This window comes from Muntiacus reevesi, chromosome 1 (assembly GCF_963930625.1).
Source record: "Muntiacus reevesi chromosome 1, mMunRee1.1, whole genome shotgun sequence".
Classification (NCBI taxonomy): Eukaryota; Metazoa; Chordata; class Mammalia; order Artiodactyla; family Cervidae; genus Muntiacus; species Muntiacus reevesi.
The window spans coordinates 101,827,768-101,849,139 of record NC_089249.1 but is presented as its reverse complement, the minus strand read 5'-3'; the positions used below and the strand labels follow the sequence as shown (position 1 = coordinate 101,849,139).

Genomic DNA, 21,372 nt, shown 5'->3' with positions numbered 1-21,372 from the left:
TTCAGTTGTGAACAATTTGAGATGCTTTTTAAGTTTTCTAGCAGTATCTTAGGAAAAGCTATGACAATTCAAGCCAAATAAAAGCAAAATTGATCAGGAAGTGTTAAGATAATATAGCTATTTTAACAAATCTCAAATTTAGTGCTTTATGGAAAAAAACATTTATTTTATAGAATCATAGGCATAATAGACTGATTACATGCACTATTGACACTGAATATTAGAAATGTGAAATTAGCGTACTTGAAAAGCTAGAACAATTAGAGTCAAAAGATATATATTTGACAGATAAATTAGTGTGGTGTGCTATTTTTGAATATTAGTGATTCTGAAGATGAATATTTAGATTACCATAGCAGATATAATAATATTGCAATAGAAATAATATGTAAAATCATATTAGAAAAGTGCATGAGATGAAAACAGTAATATCTCCAAGATTACACTACTGACTCACCATGAGATTTTTGACAATACACTTCTTAATCCTTGAGACTAAATATCTGAAAAATTGGAATTATGATGCTTGCTACCTATTTCCAAGTAGATTCAAAGGACTAATAAAATTAGGAATTCAATGGCCTAAAAAACTATTTAAGCTCAAATTACCTAAAATTTGTCCAAATTAATATAATTTATAAGTTGTATGCACCATTAGTAGACCAATTTAATATTTTTAGACTTCTTTCATGTCAAGATCTAATAAGCAAGTGTTTTAAATTTTCATTGTCTTTATAGATAATGTAACAAAACAATGACATTTTTTTCAGATTAATAGACTTACATTTTCATATAATTTATGCAGTCATAAATTTATGGTGATAAATAGTTATCACCAAAATGATTTATATCACTTAGGAAGCAGGAAGTCATATCCATACCACTGTAAGACTTTTATTTCCTTTCTCCTTGAAAAGAAAACAAGACTATACTATGAATAAAAGTAGTATATCACTTTCAACCCTTTCCTGATCCATTCTTTTGATTTCTTTATTTGTATTTTAACTGTACTGGAGCAAACTTAAAAAATAAACAATTTTATATTCTACATGTATGCAGAGTGTGGCAAAGTGATTTATATCACTTAGGAAGCAGGAAGTCATATCCATACCACTGTAAGACTTTTATTTCCTTTCTCCTTGAAAAGAAAACAAGACTATACTATGAATAAAAGTAGTATATCACTTTCAACCCTTTCCTGATCCATTCTTTTGATTTCTTTATTTGCATTTTAACTGTACTGGAGCAAACTTAAAAAATAAACAATTTTATATTCTACATGTATGCAGAGTGTGGAAAACTTTTAGTTGACAATGAAGTATGAACTGAGCAAATCTGGGAAAAATAAAATATAGATTACAATGTTTCACGCATAGACTGCATTTTTTTTTTAGACCTTATATTTGAAGGTTTCTTTCCTACACAAGAATGCCTAAGAAACTGAAATTTCTGGATTAATTGGGATATCCTAAATAATCTTTAAGATTAGGTGGAAAAAATTTTTTTAAAGTTTACCCTCTTACTCTATTCATTGATCACCGATATACGACATACGCCTTAGCAGGGAAAACTGGATGTGAAAGATAAAGGGTGTTATGTGTAAATCCACCATAAGGCTTCTTTGAGTAAAATTAGAAAATGTGTGTGTTATGGTTTGTGTGTTTTTGCAAGAATTATGTTTGGTAATACTGCAAAGGCCAGTCATTTAAATTCAATATTAAATAAAATATTCCTACTGGAAAAACAAATATTTTCTTAGCATCTTCTCCATCTAGATTCAATATACTACATAGAATTTTGTTCATTATAGTAGCACCCTCCAGATACATACACACACACACCTCACACACTCTAATTCAACACATAGTCAGGTTATGGGGCTACACGTTGATCCTTTCTTACCCGAGCCTGCTGAAGAATGGCCTGGGCCTGAGCTTCCTGAGCAGAGATGGTTGGTCCTTTGGAACTATCGCCACCATAACGAAACTAAGAGAAGATAATAACATACAGAAGCTCAAAATCAGACTTTCTCACGTAGGTGCCTTAATTACTAGTTTAAACACTACTTAAAATGTTGGGATTTTACAAAGTGTGAGGTAATTCCATCATGAATCATACCTTGATTTTTTCTAAATTTCCCTTTTATTTCTTATGGAGGTTCTCTAGACCATGCTTTACCACATTTAGAAAAGACTACAGAATCTACAATTTTAAATTTCATAATTTTTGAAAACTCTGGAATAAGCCATCATCCATTTCTTTACCTGCACAAATGCCATCCACTCTATCCACTCATTTGTGAAAATTCTAAATGCACTCATTAAATAGTGTTATATAGCAACTGCTATTTTCTGAGCAAAACTTCTAGAATCTCTGTGAACACAGAGGAAATCTTCCTTGAGATGGATTCAGTTTGTTTACCTTAAGTAATTATACTAGGAAACATCCTTTCTGTATCCCTTCATAAAATGCTAAAGTTCCTTTTTATTTTCAACTCAAAATGAAGGATGAATAAGTTTCTTGAGGTATATTATTATTACTTGAGTCCATATTATATTTAAATAGATAAACCTATTTTTTCACAAGAACTTAGGCAGCTTTATAAATTTTTTTGAAGTATATTTGATTTACAAAGTTGTGTTAGCTTCTGGTATTACAGAGAATTGATATTATATATATACTGAATATATGTGTATTATATACTTTCTCATATTCTCTTCTACTATGATTTATTATAATTGAATATATCTGCCTGTGCTATATAATAGAACCTGTTTATCTTTTTTATGTATAGTAGCTTTTATCTGCTAATTTATCTCTCCCCCTTTCTTCTCCTTTGTTAAGTATAAGTTTGCTTTTTAAGTCTGTGAGTCTGTTTCTGTTTTGTAAATAAGTTCATTTGTATTATGTTTTAGTTTTCACATTTAAGGGATATTGTATGGTATTTGTCTTTCTCTGTCTGACTTACTTCACCCAGTATGATAATCAATAGTTTCATCCATGCTGCTTTTTATTAATAATAGTTGAATAGTATTCCATTATTATGTGCATATATGTTACATCCTCTTTATCCATTCATCTGTTACTGAACATTTAGGTTGCTTCCATGTCCTGGCTATTGTAAAGAGAGCTGCTATGAACACTGGCGTACATGTATCTTTTAAAATTTTAATATTCTCCAGATATATGCCTAGGAGTGGGACTCTTGGGCCATATGGTAACCATATTTTAGTTTTTTAAGGAACCTTCATGCTGTTTTCCATAGAAGATGCATCAATTTACATTCCCACTAACAGTGTAGGAGAATTTCCTTTTCTCCACATATTCTCCAGCATTTACTATTTGTAGCCTTTTAAATGATGGCCATTCTGACAGGCATCAGTTGATATCTCATTATAGTTTGGATTTTTATTTCTCTAATAGTTGGCAGTGTTTAGTATCTCTTCTTGTTCCTACTGATAATCTGTATGTCTTCTTTAGAGAAATGCCTACTTCAGTTCAGTTTAGTTCAGTTGGTCGGTCGTGTCCGACTCTGTGCAACCCATGAACCGCAGCATGCCAGGCCTCCCTGTCCATCACCAACTCCTGGAGTCCACCCAAGCCCATGTCCATTGTGTCAGTGATGCCATCCAACCGTCTCATCCTCTGTGGTCCCCTTCTCCTCCTGCCCTCAATCTTTCCTAGCATCAGGGTCTTTTCCAATGAGTCAGCTCTTCACATCAGGTGGCCAAAGTATTGGAGTTTCAGCTTCAACATCAGTCCTTCCAGTGAACACTCAGGACTCATCTCCTTTAGGATGAACTGGTGGGATCTCCTTGCAGTCCAAGGGACTCTCAAGAGTCTTCTCCAACACCACAGTTCAAAAGCATCAATTCTTTGGCGTTCAGCTTTCTTTATAGTCCAACTCTCACATCCATACATGACGACTGGAAAAACCATAGCCTTGACTAGATGGAACTTGCTGGCAAAGTAAAGTCTCTGCTTCTTAATATGCTGTCTAGTTTGGTCACAAATTTCCTTCAAAGGAGCAAGCATCTTTTAATTTCATGGCTGCAATCACCATCTGCAGTGATCTTGGAGCCCAGAAAAACAAAGTCAGCCACTGTTTCTACTGTTTCCCCATCTATTTGCCATGAAGCGATGGGACCGGATGCCACAATCTTAGTTTTCTGAATGCCTACTTAGTCCTTCTGTCTATTTCTTGATTGTGTGGGGGTGTGTGTGTGTGTGTGTGTTTTGCTGTTGCTGTCGTTATTAAGCTATATGAGATGTATATTTTGGAAATTAAGTCAGTGATGGCTGATATTTTGCAAGTATTTCCTCCCAGTCTATTGGTTGTCTTTTTGTTTTGTTTATGGTATCCTTCACTGTGTGATTGTTTATAAGCTTGATTAGGTCCCATTTGTGTTTTGCTTTTGTTTCTATTACCTTGGGAGACTGACCCATGAAAACATTGTCATGATTTATGTCAAAGGATGTTTTGCCTATATTCTCTTCTAGAAGGTTTATGGTATCATGTCTTACAGTTAATCTTTAAAACATTTTGAGTTTATTTTTGTGTATGGTGTGAGGGTGTGTTTGAACTTCATTGATTAATATTTGGCTGTCCAATTTTCCCAACACTATTTGTTGAAAAGACAGGCTTCTCTCCATTGTATATTCTTTCCTTATTTATCAAAGATTAATTGATAAAAGGTATGTCAGTTTATTTCTGGGCTCTCTTTCCTTATTTATCAAAGATAATTGATAAAAGGTATGTCAGTTTATTTCTGGGCTCTCTCCTCTGTTCCAATGATCCATTTGCCTTTTTGTGTCAGCATTATGCTGTTTTGATTACTGTAACTTTGTAGTATTATCTGAAGTCTGGGAAACTTATGTCTCCAGCTTTGTTCATTTTCCTAAGTATCACATTGGCAATTCTGGGCCTTTTATGGTTCCATATACATTTTAGGATTTCTTTTTTTTTATTCTATTGTTAGTTATGTGAAAAACAACATGGGTAATTTGATAGAGATTGCACTAAATCTGTAGATTGCTTTTGGGTAGTAAGGTCATTTTAATATCAATTCCTCTGCGCAACTTTAAAAAGTAATCTTAAGGTAAACTAAATAATTTGGGGGCAATGAATAATAACTGTATAAATATATGTTATTTAAAAAGTATCAACTAGTGTCTATGGTGGTAAACAGTATACTAATTTTATGTAATACATGACATGCATGTTACCCATATGACTCAGGATAAAGTACACAATTAAAAATACTAAGTCCTTTAAGCTTTGCTGTCAAAATATAATGAAATAATAAAGGCTTAGTTCTACTTCAAAGTTAATATTTACCAGAATTTTGCTTTATTAAATTTTCCAGTTACTGGAGGCTGCTTCATTTCAAGTATCTCTACCTCACATAGTAGATTTTTGATTGATCTATAATATGATTCTGCAATATTTTTCAGCAATAGCATGACAAAACATCAGGTTATCTTTACAACAATAAAAATACATACCGGTAACACTAACATGGTACCAGGAGGACCAGGTAGACCATCAGCCCCTGGTAAACCAGGACGTCCTGGAGGACCCTAGGGAAGTAAATGAAATCATCAAAATTAATAAATAAACAAAACAATTAAATTATTAGAAACTGAATAACTTTGAATGCCATAACTCTACATTACCTAATTTTTCATTTGTCTCTACTCCTTGGTTAATCTTCTTTTATTAATAGTAAGTATATCTAGAGAGGACTGTATTTCACTGCACTAGTTTTACATAATTTAAATGATACGTAAATTTATTGCTATTCAAGGAGGAAGAAAAAAGGGATTTTGCAAGAAGAGTTTCAACAGACTTAACATAAATAGTCTATTTCACCATGTGATCCAGGACATGATCTTCAAATTAGGATGCAGGCTTACTAACTCATTCTAACAGCATTCAGCTAAATAGTCGTAGTAGTTCCTGGAAAATATGTCTTAATTCCAAAGGAAGAACTTGCTCTAATGTATCAGGTTCATATCAAAATGAAAACTGATTATAAATAATAACAAATTTCTTACTAAGTATAAGATCAAGGCATTGTCTCTCCTCTCATTTTTAAAATTATAGTCAGAAAAGTTAAACAAAACTTTGCACATTGAATTCACATGTTATTCAAGTGAGAAGAATAATATCTTAAATTTGTAGAATATATTTTATTTCTTTTTATTTAAATTGCATTCTTTTGAATCCCTTCACTTACCCTCTCGCCAGGGTCACCAGGGGGTCCAGTGGGGCCTTGTAGACCTGGAGGACCCATAAGACCCTACAGAGAAACAAACCATGATGAGTCAGATTCCTGACTTAATTAGTATTCAGGCAAATTCATCCTACCAAAATCAAAGACGAACTCACTTATATTTCATAAACACTTTCTCCCAAACAACTGGCCTATTAAACTTCCCATAAAAAGAGAACATATAGGGGCCACTTTATAGCTAACTCAACTCTTCCTCTACAAGGCTGTCCTCAGGGAAGACACAGACATTCCATGGAGGAACGAAAAGGAGCTCCTGCGAATGTACAGTCCCTGAGGTAGAAGTTGATTCCCGGCTCTTGTGAAAGAAATGGTATACTCATTCAATTAATGGCAAAAATGTGACCTTGAAGTTGAAATCTAGAAATCATTTATCTTCTTCTATGGGTGTAAGTATTTATAGGCATGGGTATAATATATTTAATTCACATGACAAGAATTTAATTAATTTCACAAAAGAAAGAAGATTTCTTACAAAGTCAGATCAGTACTACTCCCTGACAAAAAGACAAACTGATGAGTAACAACAGCCTTACTAAAAAATGAAAATGGAAGCTGATATCACTACATTCGGTAGTACAATAAAGGCAGCTATAGTCTATTTAGAATTCTCAACTCCATTCATTGAGATATGCTTATACCTCTAAAAAGAAAAGAAAGAAGGCCTTTATATATTTTTGTAATTTTCAGATACAAAGTTGAAGATCAGGTTAGAAATGTCAGAGATAATTAAGCAACAAAAAATATTTAAAACAAAATTTAATTTCATAGCTCTCAAAAGAGTATCATTTGGATAGCCAAATCAGAAACTGATTTAAGGTCACCAGGTCCTCTAAGTACTTGCTTCTATAATTCAGCACTCAAATGTGTGTGTGTGCTTAGTCACTCAGTTGAGTCCGACTCTTTGTGACCCCATGGACTGTAGCCCACCAGGCTCCTCTGTCCATGGGGATTCTCCAGGCAAGAATACTGGAGTGGGTTGCCATGCTCTCCTCCAGGGGATCTTCCAAACCCAGGGATCAAACCCAGGTCTCCTGCATTACAGGCAGATTCTTTGCTGACTGAGTCATCAGGAAAGCTCCATACTCAAACAAAATTTATAAATTCAACAATATAATATAAATTTTATATCTGACTAAAAAAATCAAGACAAAAATAATCTTAAAACATTACATACCGCAGGTCCTGCAGGCCCTGGTGGTCCTTCAATAAGCATGCCCTACAGTTAAAGAAAAGATAAAGTCATTACTCGGACAATGGAACCCCTAACCTCTTATCTAACTGGCTCTATGAAAGTACCACATCACAGCACTTTAAAAGGTGAATTATCTGCTCCTACATATAAAGATAATTACAAGCATGTTTGCACAGGGGAGGGAGGAAATTCAAAACGATATAAGACGTAATTCCTGTCCTGAGAAAATCTACGAACTAATTAGCAAGGAAACAAATATTCAGGTAAGTAATATTACAAAAAGAATATACTAAGTGCTCCCCGAAAGGGCAAATACATGTAACCAAATTTTTGCTAGCAGCCAGGATAACACCTGGTTCATAGCAAGAACATGATAAATGTTTACTGTGTGAATGAAAGGGTGGGAGAAAGAGCACCTAAGCACTTTAATTCAGGGAAACGGGAGTAAAGTCCATGCTAAAGAATTGGGCATAAATGTAAGTTCTTAAATGGACAAGAAATAGAATACCATTTCAGGATAAGAACCGAATTCTAAAAGTTTATGATTCTACTCTGAAAATTGTCTTGTTATTTTAAAATGTCTTTTTAAAATGTCTTTGCATAACAAAGACAAATTTATTCTGAAAATTGTTTTTAAAGATGTTGGTGAGCATATGATGTGCTTCCTCAGATTTTGGGGTAATAGGCTACAATGTTCTCAGAGATGCATCTTTTTTGTGTTTATCTTCCTCCATCACTTAAAAAAAAAATTTGTCCTTGCAGTTTCTGAAATGATTTTCATGAGCTTGAGGCAGTTCAACATACTTCCTTTATTTCTAATGCAATACTTTCCCCCAAATTGCTGATTAAGGAGAATGATAGTAAAGTTGATTTCTAATAAGAATTTGCTTCTTACCAATATCTTGAGTGGTAGTAACATTAATGTAAATCGGAAAAATCACTTTTCTTCCAGCAGAAGAAAAGGAGGCAAATTTAAAAAAGAATGTTTTCATATAATTATATGATGTGATTTGGATATGAAACAAATAAATGCTGTGTTAAATAATATATTTCTAATTATGTAAAGTCACGGCACTTAAAGGAAAAAATCACTACTGGAAAATAGAAGAGACAAATTCAGGTCCTGGATCAACTACCAAACGTTTGAACCTCAGGAAAGTTACTTAAACCCGTTAGATCTTAAGCCCCATAATTATAAAAGGAAAGAATTAGATTAAAAGATTGTCAGCTATTTTCAAATTCCAAAATTCTCTATCTTTCTGTTTTTTGATTTACTGAAATTCTACTTGTCAGAACTAGATTTACTAACTCACTTACTTGGGGCATTATAAATGTCTAGACATATAGAATTTTCAGTGGTACTACATGAACACGCATAATAATTTACAACAGTGATAGCTCATGATACAAATCACTGTACCAACCTTTACAACATATTCACACAGTACTTACAGGTTCAACTACTGCTGGTTCTCCTTTCTGTCCCTTTTCTCCATATGCACCATGGCCATTTATCTGTTGAGTGAAAAATTCAAGCAGCCTGTCTTTAAGTAAATAAGGCTATTTAAGTATTTTTAAAAGGTTAATCATATAAGTGCATTTAAACAACCTATTAAAATATACTTTTTAACATAGAAACCAATTAAAGTTTTAAATGCTGAAAATATACAAAGGAAAACACAATGAACATTAATGCTAAATCCTGAGTGAGATTGAACAATTGTTTCATAAAGATATATTATACAAAAATAATGATATCTGTTGACCTCAGCTATTATTCCAAGGCAATAAACAAAAAGTGCCTTCAAATTAAAATCAAAATAATAGAAGTAGTGGTGGGAAGAAATTAGTAAAGAGGTTCAAAAGTTTAAATACTAATAATTATAACAATAAAATGATAATTAATATGGTGGACTACTGAACTTCACCAGGTAAGGAAGGTCAATTAAACTGTTTAAAAGTTAGAAAATAGTCTTGGTATCCAGAAGGACAATGACTGATTTAATCTTATCAGTGATAAGAAAATTTGGATACAACTCTATTAGGGATTATACTTTCAAAAGAACACTCCAGTAGTGTGGCCTGAGAGCTCCATGAGGAAGAATCTATCAAGGTCTCTTAGTAGTGATCAACATTCATGATTTATATAAGAACAATGTATATTTTAAACCTGAAAAGACATGAAGATGAACATGAATATACACCAGAAATAAGACACACAATGACACAGAGCATAATACTGACTTACACTTGCTTCTGTGATATCTGTTTCTGCTGGAACACCTGGACCAAATTCTTCATTAGTGGGGCTTGTTGGTTTATCTTCATATTCCTTATATTCATAAAAATCATATTCGCCTAAATCTCCATCTACCAGAAGATCAGAGTCCCTGCCGTCTATTTGTTTGTTTTCATATAGCATATCCTCAGAATTTTTCCTCTGGGAATCATAATCCTCTCCAGTTAGATATTCTTCAGTAAATACTTCTTCAACTGGATTTGGCTATTAATTTATGTTGTAAGGAATTGGAGAAATGAAGTTTACTGTTAGTAAAGCAAGGTAAGCATTTGCAAATACAGTTTGATGGCATGTGATGAGAAGTGGTTTGAGTACTACTCAAGCAAGTCTGAAGGCTGGGAAAGATAGTCTTTCAACATCATTGAAAGGAATATTTTTGTACATTGGAATGCACAAGAAAATATTGCCTTCAAAGCTCCTTTGTCAATAAACTGCAAATATTCACATAGATTCAACATGTGTATTTGCTTGTTCATTGGAAAAAACTTGTTATGCAATTTGATATCTACTTTATAATTTAACTCAAATAATATATATATGTAATATTTAGTTAAAGTTTAACTTAATTTTCAGATCTCACAGAACCTCATACTGAAATATAATTTCTATCAGAAAAGCTATGTTAAGTTTGACTCTCAATCCAAAAAATAAAATATCAATGCCAATATTGAGATTTATCATTGCAATATTTACTCAGAGCTCCAAGTATTTAATGCAGTATTATATCACAAAGAGTTCTTTAAAGCAAAGAAAATATAAATTATAATCTTCAGAATTTAATACAATAAAATAGATCACTGTATAGTCTCATAAAGAGTATGAGCCTATTCACTGAAAAGTAAAAATTATATCAAGACTCTAATGTGATATAATTATATCAAAACTACTCACAGAGATATAGAAAAATAACATTAGTATAATTTCCTTTTTATAAATAATTACTCATTAATATCATAAATCTGAATAACATTCATTAGGCAATTTCTGGTCATGCTATGATTTTGATGAAGTTCAGATTAAATAATGTATCTTGCTACTTTTGAATTTCAGTTTGAAATAACTTGTTTGCTATGACATAGCAAATCTATATAATAGAATAATACTTAATAATAAGTATGTTACATAAAGTCATGTGAATGAAAAAAGTGGCTAATGATTAATTCAGCAATTGTTAACTAAAATAAAATGCCCAATAACCATAATATTTTGTATTCTTAGACAATGAGGATATACTATCATTACAGAGTACATATTATCCAGAATCAGAATAGTACTGTGCTCATAGCTCTGAGCTAAAAAGTTGAAAATTTGGACATGTAAATAAACATCTTAAGATAACCATTTTTGGAAAATGATTAACTTGATTAATTTGGATTATCTTGGACAAGATTTGGACTTGAAATCTGTTCTTTCCCTAAAATGTTATTATTCTAAAATGTATTTTTTCATGTAAAGTCCCACTGGGGCACATGTGATGTAAAATTTTTAATTAAAATGATTCAGTTAATCCTCATACCAGGTGTGAAGAAATTTAACAAAGTTAAACTGAATTGTATACTTATTTTCTCATAATTGGAATATATGCATAATATGAAATTCAGGAAGATCATTCTAATTTGTACCTGAATATACTTAAATATTTTCATAGAAAGGACTGGGAAAAGTGAAGATATAATATTTTAACCATAATTAAGCTTGAAAATGTAAACAAACATTAAAATCAACTAAGACTATATTTTCTCAAAATATTTGTGTCATAAAAATGCATGATTATTGGTCAGATGGTGTAAATTTTAATTGTATCATTTGATGATACAATTTTTTTTTTTTTTGGAGGATTTTCCTCCTCACAAAAAGGTCATGTTGTGAGTAACCTTAATCACAACATTTTGAGAAGCTTGCTCTATCCCAGGAGCAATCAAGAGAATGATGGCAGCCAATTCAGTTTGATCAGTTTGGCATTTGCATGAAACAGAGTCATGCAAACCTGAATTGGGATTAATTTTAAATAAACTGGTTTTAGTAATAGTGAGTCAGTGCTATTGTTTCTCTTACTTCGGTAAAGGAATAAACGCATCACACTCTTCAGAGGTTATAGATTCTTCCAGAGTAAAATATATCAAGAATTATTGCACATTTAAAAAATTTGAACTGTGATTTAATACTGTCTATGAACATTACCTCATTTGATCCAGATACACTCCTAGGAGCTTCTGTCTGGTAACTTTCTGTGCCATAGTTGTATTCTTGAAAATCATCAACAATATTTGCCTAATAGTGAATTCAAAAGAACATTAATCAGTAAAAATGCTAAGGTAATCCAAGATCTATGGAAAGCATGATTAAATAGGATATTGTATTAGCCAAATGAATATTTATCTAGTTGGGTTAGGACAATGACTCATCATCAGAGATCTTCCAGCTTATCTAGGAGAGATCTTGATTGCTTTTTCTTTGCTACCTTTACCCCTAGCTTGGCCATTGCTGCTGCTTGATAAGTTTTCTTCTTCTTGGATGCAAATTTTTCAGATTTAGGGGGTGTAAACTTTTTGGACTTTTCCTTTGAATTAGTGGCCACTGTCTTCATCTTCATTTTGAAACTGAATTTCTTTTTCTGTAAAATGTGGTGAAAGATGGAATGGAAAACATAAATAAAATGAAAAGGGAAATGAAGAGCATGGATGAAAGGAAGAATAAGCGAACCAAACCAAGCATCATTCCTTCAGGACAGCTACTACTGTCAAATAAAAATCAGTTATTGGGTCATAGAAATGAGATGAATGAAAGATTGACGATAAGTCTGAGGGAGAGTGGACAATAAGGAACCACAAGATGACAAATACCAGCACACCATACACAAAGGTTCTACTATGCTTTTACCTCGGTTTGTGCTATTGTCTCCTCAGTTACAGTGGGTGTCTCTGTTACACTTTCAGCCTCTTTATATTCTGCTTCCCCATACTCATAGTCATATTCCATTATATCCTCAGGTGCATACTACATTGCAAAGGAAAAAATATCAGGCAATTTTGTTAGTTGCTGGTAATACTATTAACAAAATGGGAATCATGTTCTTAACTTTTTACTGGTAAAGTTAAGAGACAAGGAAATACTGTTATCTAAATATTACTTGTGTTACAAGAAGTAATACTATCATATCCAGAGTATAATAAAATACTGATAAAGCAGGTTTTCTAAGAGCAGAAGAACAGTGGTTAGGAGTGTGAGGAAATTAAAAGTTTAGAATATTAATTCAAACTTTTAATTCTTAACATTAATTCAAACATAGCAGTTACATACTTGGACATAGTTGTTGTCCATAGTTGTTAAATATTCATGTTAATTTGGATTTGTAGAAACTGCTACACAAACCTCTTTTATTTATAGCAATTTCAATAGATATTTTGTTTTTCATTGAACTGCATGTTTAAAAATAGTCTTCCCAAGTATGAAATAATTTTCGTATTAGTTGTGGGATGGAAAGGGGAGAGAATAAAGAAAGGGAACAGAAGGAACATGAAATGATTCCATATTCTATTCGGAATAATAGAAGCAGTGGGAAAAAAATCTAAAATCTATTCAGAAATAACTAATTTGTTATAAACTTAAGATCAAAATGAGCACAGTTGGAACCATTAAAAGATTCAAAATTAGATCTGTTTATACTTAACACACTGTAAATTTTTACAAATATTGTGTTTTTTCTATTGAAAAAGAGCATAACACTTGGGTATCTTAAAACATGTAAATGTAACTCAAACTGAAAGATGGAATACTAGATGGCTTTTTATTAAAAAAATTAAGAGAGAAAAATATGTTTCTCAATAAAGGGATGAGAAAAACAATTAATACTTAATTATGAGGAAACTATGTTCACCTTCAAAGTCAAATATATCTACTGAAATTTTAATCTTAAACGTATATTATTGGTTTTAATCAAAATAGCTATAAATCTATTAAGGTCATATATAGCAAAAATATTTATTAAGCAGCAAATCAATACGCTAAAATGCTAATATATATGCACATATTATTTATAACATATCTTTATGTATATGTATACATACATTTGTGTATGTATATGTACATATATTATGTTTAGTATATTTATGTATATATATACTTAGGTACATATATACATATGTGTGTGCATGTATATATACACACACACATATATGCTAAAAGCAGTCTATTTGGAAATCCCTAAGTATTTGGTAAAATTTCAATTATATCCCAAGTGGACCTCTGCTGGCCTTTTAAAATTGCCAATGGTTCCCTTTCAATGCACCAGAAAAATAACTCTTCACACCATGTCTTTTAGAGACTTGTGATCACTGGACCTTCTAATAAGCACTATTAGTGATAGCAATGCAAATGAATGCAAATTTCATAAAGACATATAATGAAACATATTGCAAACCAATCACAAAAAAGATTGTAAAAATAGACAATTTAAAAGCATCTTAAATACATCTTGAATGAAGCCTGGTATTCAAAGTAGCCAGTTACCTTTACTATCTTTATATCATGTTTTTCTCTTTTTTTTTTCCTTATAGGAAGAAACCTCTTCTAACCTCCATAACTCTCTCTTCTGTTTTAACTTTTTCTACATGGAGATCAACCAGACTAGCTGTGGTGGTAGAATAATGAAGGAAGTAATGTGCTCACTATCCTAGGCACATGCTTTTCTTAGAGCCATCCAGAAGTCAGTGAAAAGAATCATTGCTTCTTTTCTCCTTATTTCTTTAAACAACATCTCCTCTGAAAGGTATTTACACCATGGTCTACATGAAGGAATTTGCTGGTCTACATAAAGCTTTACAACCTGTTTTTGGAAATGATTCTCCCTTTTTACTACAGAATTTTGTGATGCCTCAAAGACAGGTAAAGAAGAGAGAACTAGTTATAATTAATCAGATGAATATGTGCAAAAAGATGTGCAGTGATAGAATTTCACCTACGATTTGGGAGTTGCCTAGCATAAGTTAAAATATGTGAGGAGAAAGGGACTTTTTCTGGAAACGTTGTTAAATCTTTTCTTTTTCAAGTTGTTAGAAAAATAGTGGCATCACAAATATCTGTGTCTCTGAGAACTAAGATATCTGATATATATTAAGTGCAAAAAATTAAAGGTAATAAATTTCTTTATAAAACAGTGTTTTTCTCTTGCTGCTTCTTCCTTTTCATGATATGAAAAATAAGAATGTTAATTCCCTACTGTACATAGGACATTGCAGTCTGTGTTATATTCAATATACTAAGAAAGAACTATATGCAGATTTAACATCCAATTTTTTAATTAAGATAGAAAGATTATTTAACATGGTGGAAAAATTCCCAAACCACCATAATTTTAATATTGGTTACTTCACTATATAAATGGTATCGTGGAAGTTTAAGTTGAGTAATAGTTTCATATTAACACTATATTTAAATCTATCATTTTATATTTTACTCTGATTATGATGCAATGTTACACCAAACACCAAACCAATCAATAAAAATTGATTCTTAAGAATGAATTAAAACATGCTCTTTAGAAGATATGAACCATACAAAATCACAAGTTGAAGAAAATACATTTGAGTTAATTTATAAAATAAATTGATATTTATTAATCCAAATCAGAATGATAATATGTGATTGTCACAAATTTATTAATGGAAAATTAAGCAATATAAACTACAAAATGTATGTTTGATGCTCTAATTTTGCACTATATTGTATCGGTAACACTGCATTTGTATTTTGCCTAGGCAAAATATCTGTTGTACAGTTATTAAAATGCATACTTGTAGTATAATGATACAAAAATGGCTATAGTTCAAAAGTAATATAAGGATGGCTTACAATTCTATTAGCCAGGTGTTTTTCATACTAGTAAAAAAGATTTTTCTTACTGAAGTATCAGTGTAATTTAGTATTGGGGGAAAAGTGAGAGCTGATTCTTCAAAAAAATTTTTCTAGATGACATATTCAATACAGAAATTAAGAAATGCTATTATTGGATCACCTAACAAGATTTTCATGCAGTCCTTATCACAGCAGTACATTCTTTTCCTCATCAGATATTTCTAGTAAAAACAAATTTGACTTACCAGCAGAATGTTAAATTTATGAATCAACAGCTAAAGTAAAAAAGGGAATGGCTACTTTTTAATGAATTTAAGATAAAAATGGTTAAAACTATTATTTTGCCTTAAAATAACTCAGCTTACCTTACATAATAGCATTAAAACATGGGAATAAAACAGCTCAAGGTGATATAATAAGAATGCATACCTTCATTCTTCCAAAAATCAGAGCCATATCTGTTGCTAAAAAGAACAAGACTTATCTTTCTTAAAACAGGAGCAAAATATTAATAAATCTCATCTGTCTTGAACATATATACTAAATGTTATAAATTTTAATATTGAGTCTCCACATAGTGTCTAAGATATAAAAACACTAATCCTGAAGATACTAGAATGCTTTAATAAATCATGAGGGAATTCACAGATTGTTCTAATAAACCATGAGGGAATAAAAAGAATGAAGCACTTGAGAGCTGGGAGATAGGCAAACACAAACATCCAAGTAATTTCTCTTTTATTCTCTCATATTTGTTTTCCTTTTAGCTTCTTAAAGCTTTATTCTGGTTCAAAAAAATTAATATTAAATTATGGAAAAAGTCAGTGCAACAGAATTCACTAACATACCTTAAAAAGAAAAGTAATGTCAAAAATTAGTAAAACACAAATTTAATTCACATGCAGAAATAACAGTAAACTAAAACTAAGAGATAAGATCTTAACCTGCTCTAAATAAAAAACTCAAAAGATGGTACTTCATAGTATTTTAAAGTCAAGAAGAAAGCTATTTGAGTTATTTTCAAAGATAAGGATAATCTTAATGTTTATAAACTTCCACCCCAACTTCTAAAATTTTAAACCCTTTATCTTAAAAAAGAAATAAAGTTTCGCAGCCAACTAAAGACTCAACTCCTTCCAGAATTTGCTTTTTAATTTCCAGAAAATCCACATTAACAAATTTTACCTAAAAATTTGCATAAAAGGTATACTGTACTATATGTTTGTTCTTTGGGAATATTCAAGTCTGACAAAATGACTGTTGCTAACTTAAATGTAAATATTTTTTATCTGAGAGAGAATAGGGTCAAATTTCATTATGGTGAATTTTCTTGCAGAAACAGCCTAGAAAAATGGTTTCACACTGGAGTTTCAAATAAACTAATGCAGTATTAATCAAAGCATATGAACATCTAGTTACTGCAATCGGTTCATACTGCTTTTCATTCCATTGCTCTTTGTATCAAGTCTTGTGCAAGAAAAGGAAAACTTAGATATCAATGTAGCATAACCATATAAGAAATGGAAAAAAAAAAATATTCAACACAGCCTGAAAACGTTAAGATAGCACTAACATCCCTTCCTTCATCTGCACAAATTGTCAAATACTTGAAGATATGGCAAATACACTAGAAAATAGTTATCCTTGTCATGAGGTTGCTTTAATTATAAAAGTAACAAAGAAAAAATAAATGTTGGAGAAATTATCTCTTTTCTCATCTCCCTCTAAAAAAAATACCTTCCTCTACACACTGTATAAGGGAGCTATATTTCTAAGAAATTAAGTAACAAAATATTTGAGATTGAAACAAACATCAAAAATCTTCTTCAAATTGCATCTCCTTTGAAATATTGGTGAAAGAGTGAAAGAGTTAGTCACTCATTAAAATACTATTAAATAAAGGTATAGTTTACTTAAAAGTGAAGAAATAGAGACACAACTTGAAACTGCAAACTATGTCATTACCACTGGAATGAGAAAATCTGCCCTGATCTTACGTTCCTCACCTCGTCGACCTGGGGTTCCTGAGCCTGAGCAGCCTTGGGAGCTGAGGAATCACAGTCTGGACTATAATGCTCACAGTAGTCATATGCTGCTTTGGGGTCACCTATGATCAACAGCTGCTGGATGTCCCCCTGCCAAGAAACAAACATGGTTACTTAGCATATTTGAATACACATATATCCAGAGAAAGATTTACCCAAGACATAGTATTGTTCATTTCAATGTTGAAAGCAATCTTATAGGATTGAGAGAGACATTCACAACTATTTAACAAATCAGATCTTAATATATTCCAATAAAAATTAATGAAAAATAAATTTAAAAAAATTTAAATGTAATAAAATAAAGATTAGAAATAATAGTAGGGTTAGCTAAAGAGTTTTAGTTTCAAGACATTCTGGAAACTGTATGAATAAGAGGAAAACCAAATATTTTGCTCTTGAAGTCATCTGAATATTTCTGCATGGGTCTCATTTGACATGAAGCTAGTTTGATATAAATCTATGGGTCATGATCATATTAATTTAGAATTATACCCAGACGTGGAAAAATGTCTGAATTAATATCCATTTGACTTGGTGATTCACGTTTCTGTAAGTTTGAGAACATGAGTCTGATTCACAAAACTCCTGATTTCATTTTGAATAATTTCCGAGTTATTATAGCTTTCTCTACATCTGACCAGCATATGTTATTTAGAACCTGATGAAAATTATAAATATCTCTAAAATTGAGTAATAGGAAAGAATTCACAGCACTTTTATGACACAGTATTCATTTATTCATCAACAAATGTGGATTGAAAAAGTACAATACACAAGACACTGAACATAGTATCATGGGAGGTGCAAACATAAATTTGATATAATCCTTGCCCTTGGAGAGTGTGATATAATGGTCAAGATTTAAAACTGTAATAAAATGGAGAACAAAATTTATAACTTAAAAAAGATACAAGCAAACTCGTGTGAAAAGTAACCAGAAAAGAGTATAAATTATTTAATTCTAGCCCACAAACTTTTATTAAATACCATGGCTACTATCTGTAATGTGGTAGTTAATTCTATTTGCATTGCTTTCTTCTGTCTAAAAAGCACTCTATATGCATACTCTTAAAATTAGCATTTATTTTAATGGCTCATAAATCTATATTTTCATCCCTATCACATTATTGAGATAAAATTTATATACAGAATTTATTCTTTTAAAGTGTATAGTTCAGTGTTTCAGTTCATTTACAGGGCTTTCCAACCATCACCAATATCTAATTTTAGGAAACTGTCATCGCCCCTAAAAGAAACACCACAACCAATGACAGTCACTGCTTACCTCTCCTTTCCCCAGCCCCTGGTAACAAGTGGACATTTCATATGTCATGACTGGGACTAGCTTTTTTATCTATCATGTTTTCAGCTAAATGGACTCATTATCATGTCTGTGTTGCTATGCTTGATGTTGTCCCACAGGTCTTTTATACTCTGTAAACTTTATTTCAAGTTTATTCTTTCTTTTCTTCATACTGAGGAATCTCAATTAATTTTCAACTCCAGATCTATTTTATTCTTTTAAAAGAAATCCAATGGTTATTTATCTCTATTTGATAAAACATCATTTCCATATTGTCAGTTAGTTCTTATGCTGTGGTTTCCTTAATTGTTTTTTGGTTTTTTTTTAACATACACATAACTGCTGACTTAGAGTCTTTTGTAAGTCCAATATCTGTCATGTCTTCAAGGACATAGATTTGCTTTTCCTTTGCATGGGACATAATTTTCTGATTCTTTGCCTGTCCCATAATTTTTTCTTGACAGTTGCATATTTTAAATATCACCTTTGGAAACCGTATTCCATTATGCCTTCCCCTCAATGCCTGGTATTTCTGTGTGCGGTTATTTTTGCTGCTTGTCTAGTGATCTTTTGGAGTAATTCTATAAGTCAATATTCTTTGTTTTCTGTATCCACTGAGGTCTCTACTCAACTAGGCTAGTGATGAGTAAATGATTGAACAGAGAGTTCCTTAAAAAACTTTCACTATTTGCCAAGTCTTTGAGTGTGTATTTGTGTGTGAGTACACCTTTAATATTTCAACAGTTTACAACTATGCTTTACATTTCATTTCTTGTTATACAGATCCTAAAGCTCAGTAATATTTGAGATATTAGGGTCTCTTCAGGTCTTTTCTCAACATGCACACAGGCCTCATAGATACCCAAGAAATTACAGAAGCTTTTCAGTGTCCTTTATAGACATCTCATTTCCAGTTTTTTTCTTCTTAGCGTCTTTGTCTGATGCTTGTTTGCTCAACACCCTAAAATTTAAGCGAACACTGCCAAACACTAAGATCTGCATCTAGAATGTATCATTAGTAACAGAAAAATTACTAAAATTAAAATGTCAAAAACACACATCTGCCAATAAAAATTTCACTAACATGACATATTACAATGCTTGATAATCCTTAAGATAAATTTTGTTGAATTAAGAAATTTCTCCACAGTCAGATTTAGTTATAATTTTTCAGTTACTTAGTCATTTTATTCAATCATTCATTCAGAAAGTTCTTTATAAGTGCATGTAATCTCGGTGGCTCAAAGGTAAAGAATCCACCTTCAATAGAGGAGATGCAGAAACGCGAGTCTGATCCCTGAGTTGGGAAGATTTCCCATGGGGTGGGGAGATGGCAACCCACTTTGCTTATTCAACGTATATGTAGAGTATATCATGCAAAAAACCTGGCTGGATGAATCAGAAACTAGAATTAAGATTGCCAGGAGAAATAACAACAACCTCAGATATGCAGATGACATCACTCTTATGGCAGAATGTGAGCAGGAACTAAAGATCCTCTAGATGACAATGAAAGAAAAGAGTGAAAATGCTGGGTTAAACCTCAATACTAAAGAGCAAAGATCATGGCATCTGGTCCCATCACTTCATGGCAAATAGAGGGGGAAAAAAGTAGAAGCAGTGGCAGATTTTATTTTCTTGGGTTCCAAAATCACTGCAGGGCTGACTGTAACCATGGTGACACTTGCTCCTTGGAAGGAAAGCTATGACAAACCAAGACATCATATTAAAGAGCAGAGACATCACTTTGCCGACAAAGGCGTGTACAGTCAAAGCTGTGGTTTTTCCAGTAGTCATGTATGGATGTAGGAGTTGGACCATAAAGAAGGCTGAGCACTAAAGAACTGATGCTTTCGAATTGTGTTGCTGGAGAAGACTTCCTGAGAGTCCCTTGGACCGCAAGAAGATCAAACCAGTCAGTCCTAAAGGAAATCAACCCTGAATATTCACTGGCAGTACTGATGCTGAAGCTCCCCTATTTTGGCCACCTGATGCAAAGAGCTGGAAAAGACTCATTGGAAAAGACTCTGATGCTGGGAAAGTTTGAAGGCAAATGGAGAAGGGTATGGTAGAGGATGAGATGGTTAGATAGCATCACTGACTCAATGGACATGAGTTTGAGCAAACTCAGAAATAGTGAAGGTCAGGGAAGCCTGGCATGCTTCAGTTCATGGGGTCGACAAGAGTCTGATATGACCTAGCAACTGAACAACAAATAACCAGTAACAGAGAAATTTGAATTTTCTTCATTCTGCTGTTTAAAAAAGGACATCATTCAGTACATCTTGAATACTGTCATCTTAGAGGATCTCAATTAGAAATTCTAATTCTTGAACCCCAGCTTTGTCATTAATTACTCAGAATTATGCAAGTCATTTGGA

The 21,372-nt window shown here is 32.1% G+C and overlaps 1 protein-coding gene across 2 annotated transcripts in view; it reads right to left on the bottom strand.

The window, feature by feature from the left end:
- COL11A1 (collagen type XI alpha 1 chain) overlaps positions 1 to 21,372 on the bottom strand; it is a 213,159-nt gene that overhangs the window by 131,455 nt on the left and 60,332 nt on the right. The window contains exons 5-13 of one of the 2 annotated variants that reach the window (XM_065907856.1): positions 17,647 to 17,775; positions 12,668 to 12,784; positions 11,969 to 12,058; positions 9,737 to 9,991; positions 8,941 to 9,003; positions 7,471 to 7,512; positions 6,240 to 6,302; positions 5,506 to 5,580; positions 1,903 to 1,986 (exon numbers count right to left, since the gene is read on the bottom strand). In XM_065907856.1, coding sequence (XP_065763928.1) covers positions 1,903 to 1,986; positions 5,506 to 5,580; positions 6,240 to 6,302; positions 7,471 to 7,512; positions 8,941 to 9,003; positions 9,737 to 9,991; positions 11,969 to 12,058; positions 12,668 to 12,784; positions 17,647 to 17,775 — 918 coding nt within the window. Of the gene's footprint in view, positions 1 to 1,902; positions 1,987 to 5,505; positions 5,581 to 6,239; positions 6,303 to 7,470; positions 7,513 to 8,940; positions 9,004 to 9,736; positions 9,992 to 11,968; positions 12,059 to 12,248; positions 12,402 to 12,667; positions 12,785 to 17,646; positions 17,776 to 21,372 lie in introns of both variants that reach the window. The other variant, XM_065907860.1, reaches the window with a different exon arrangement.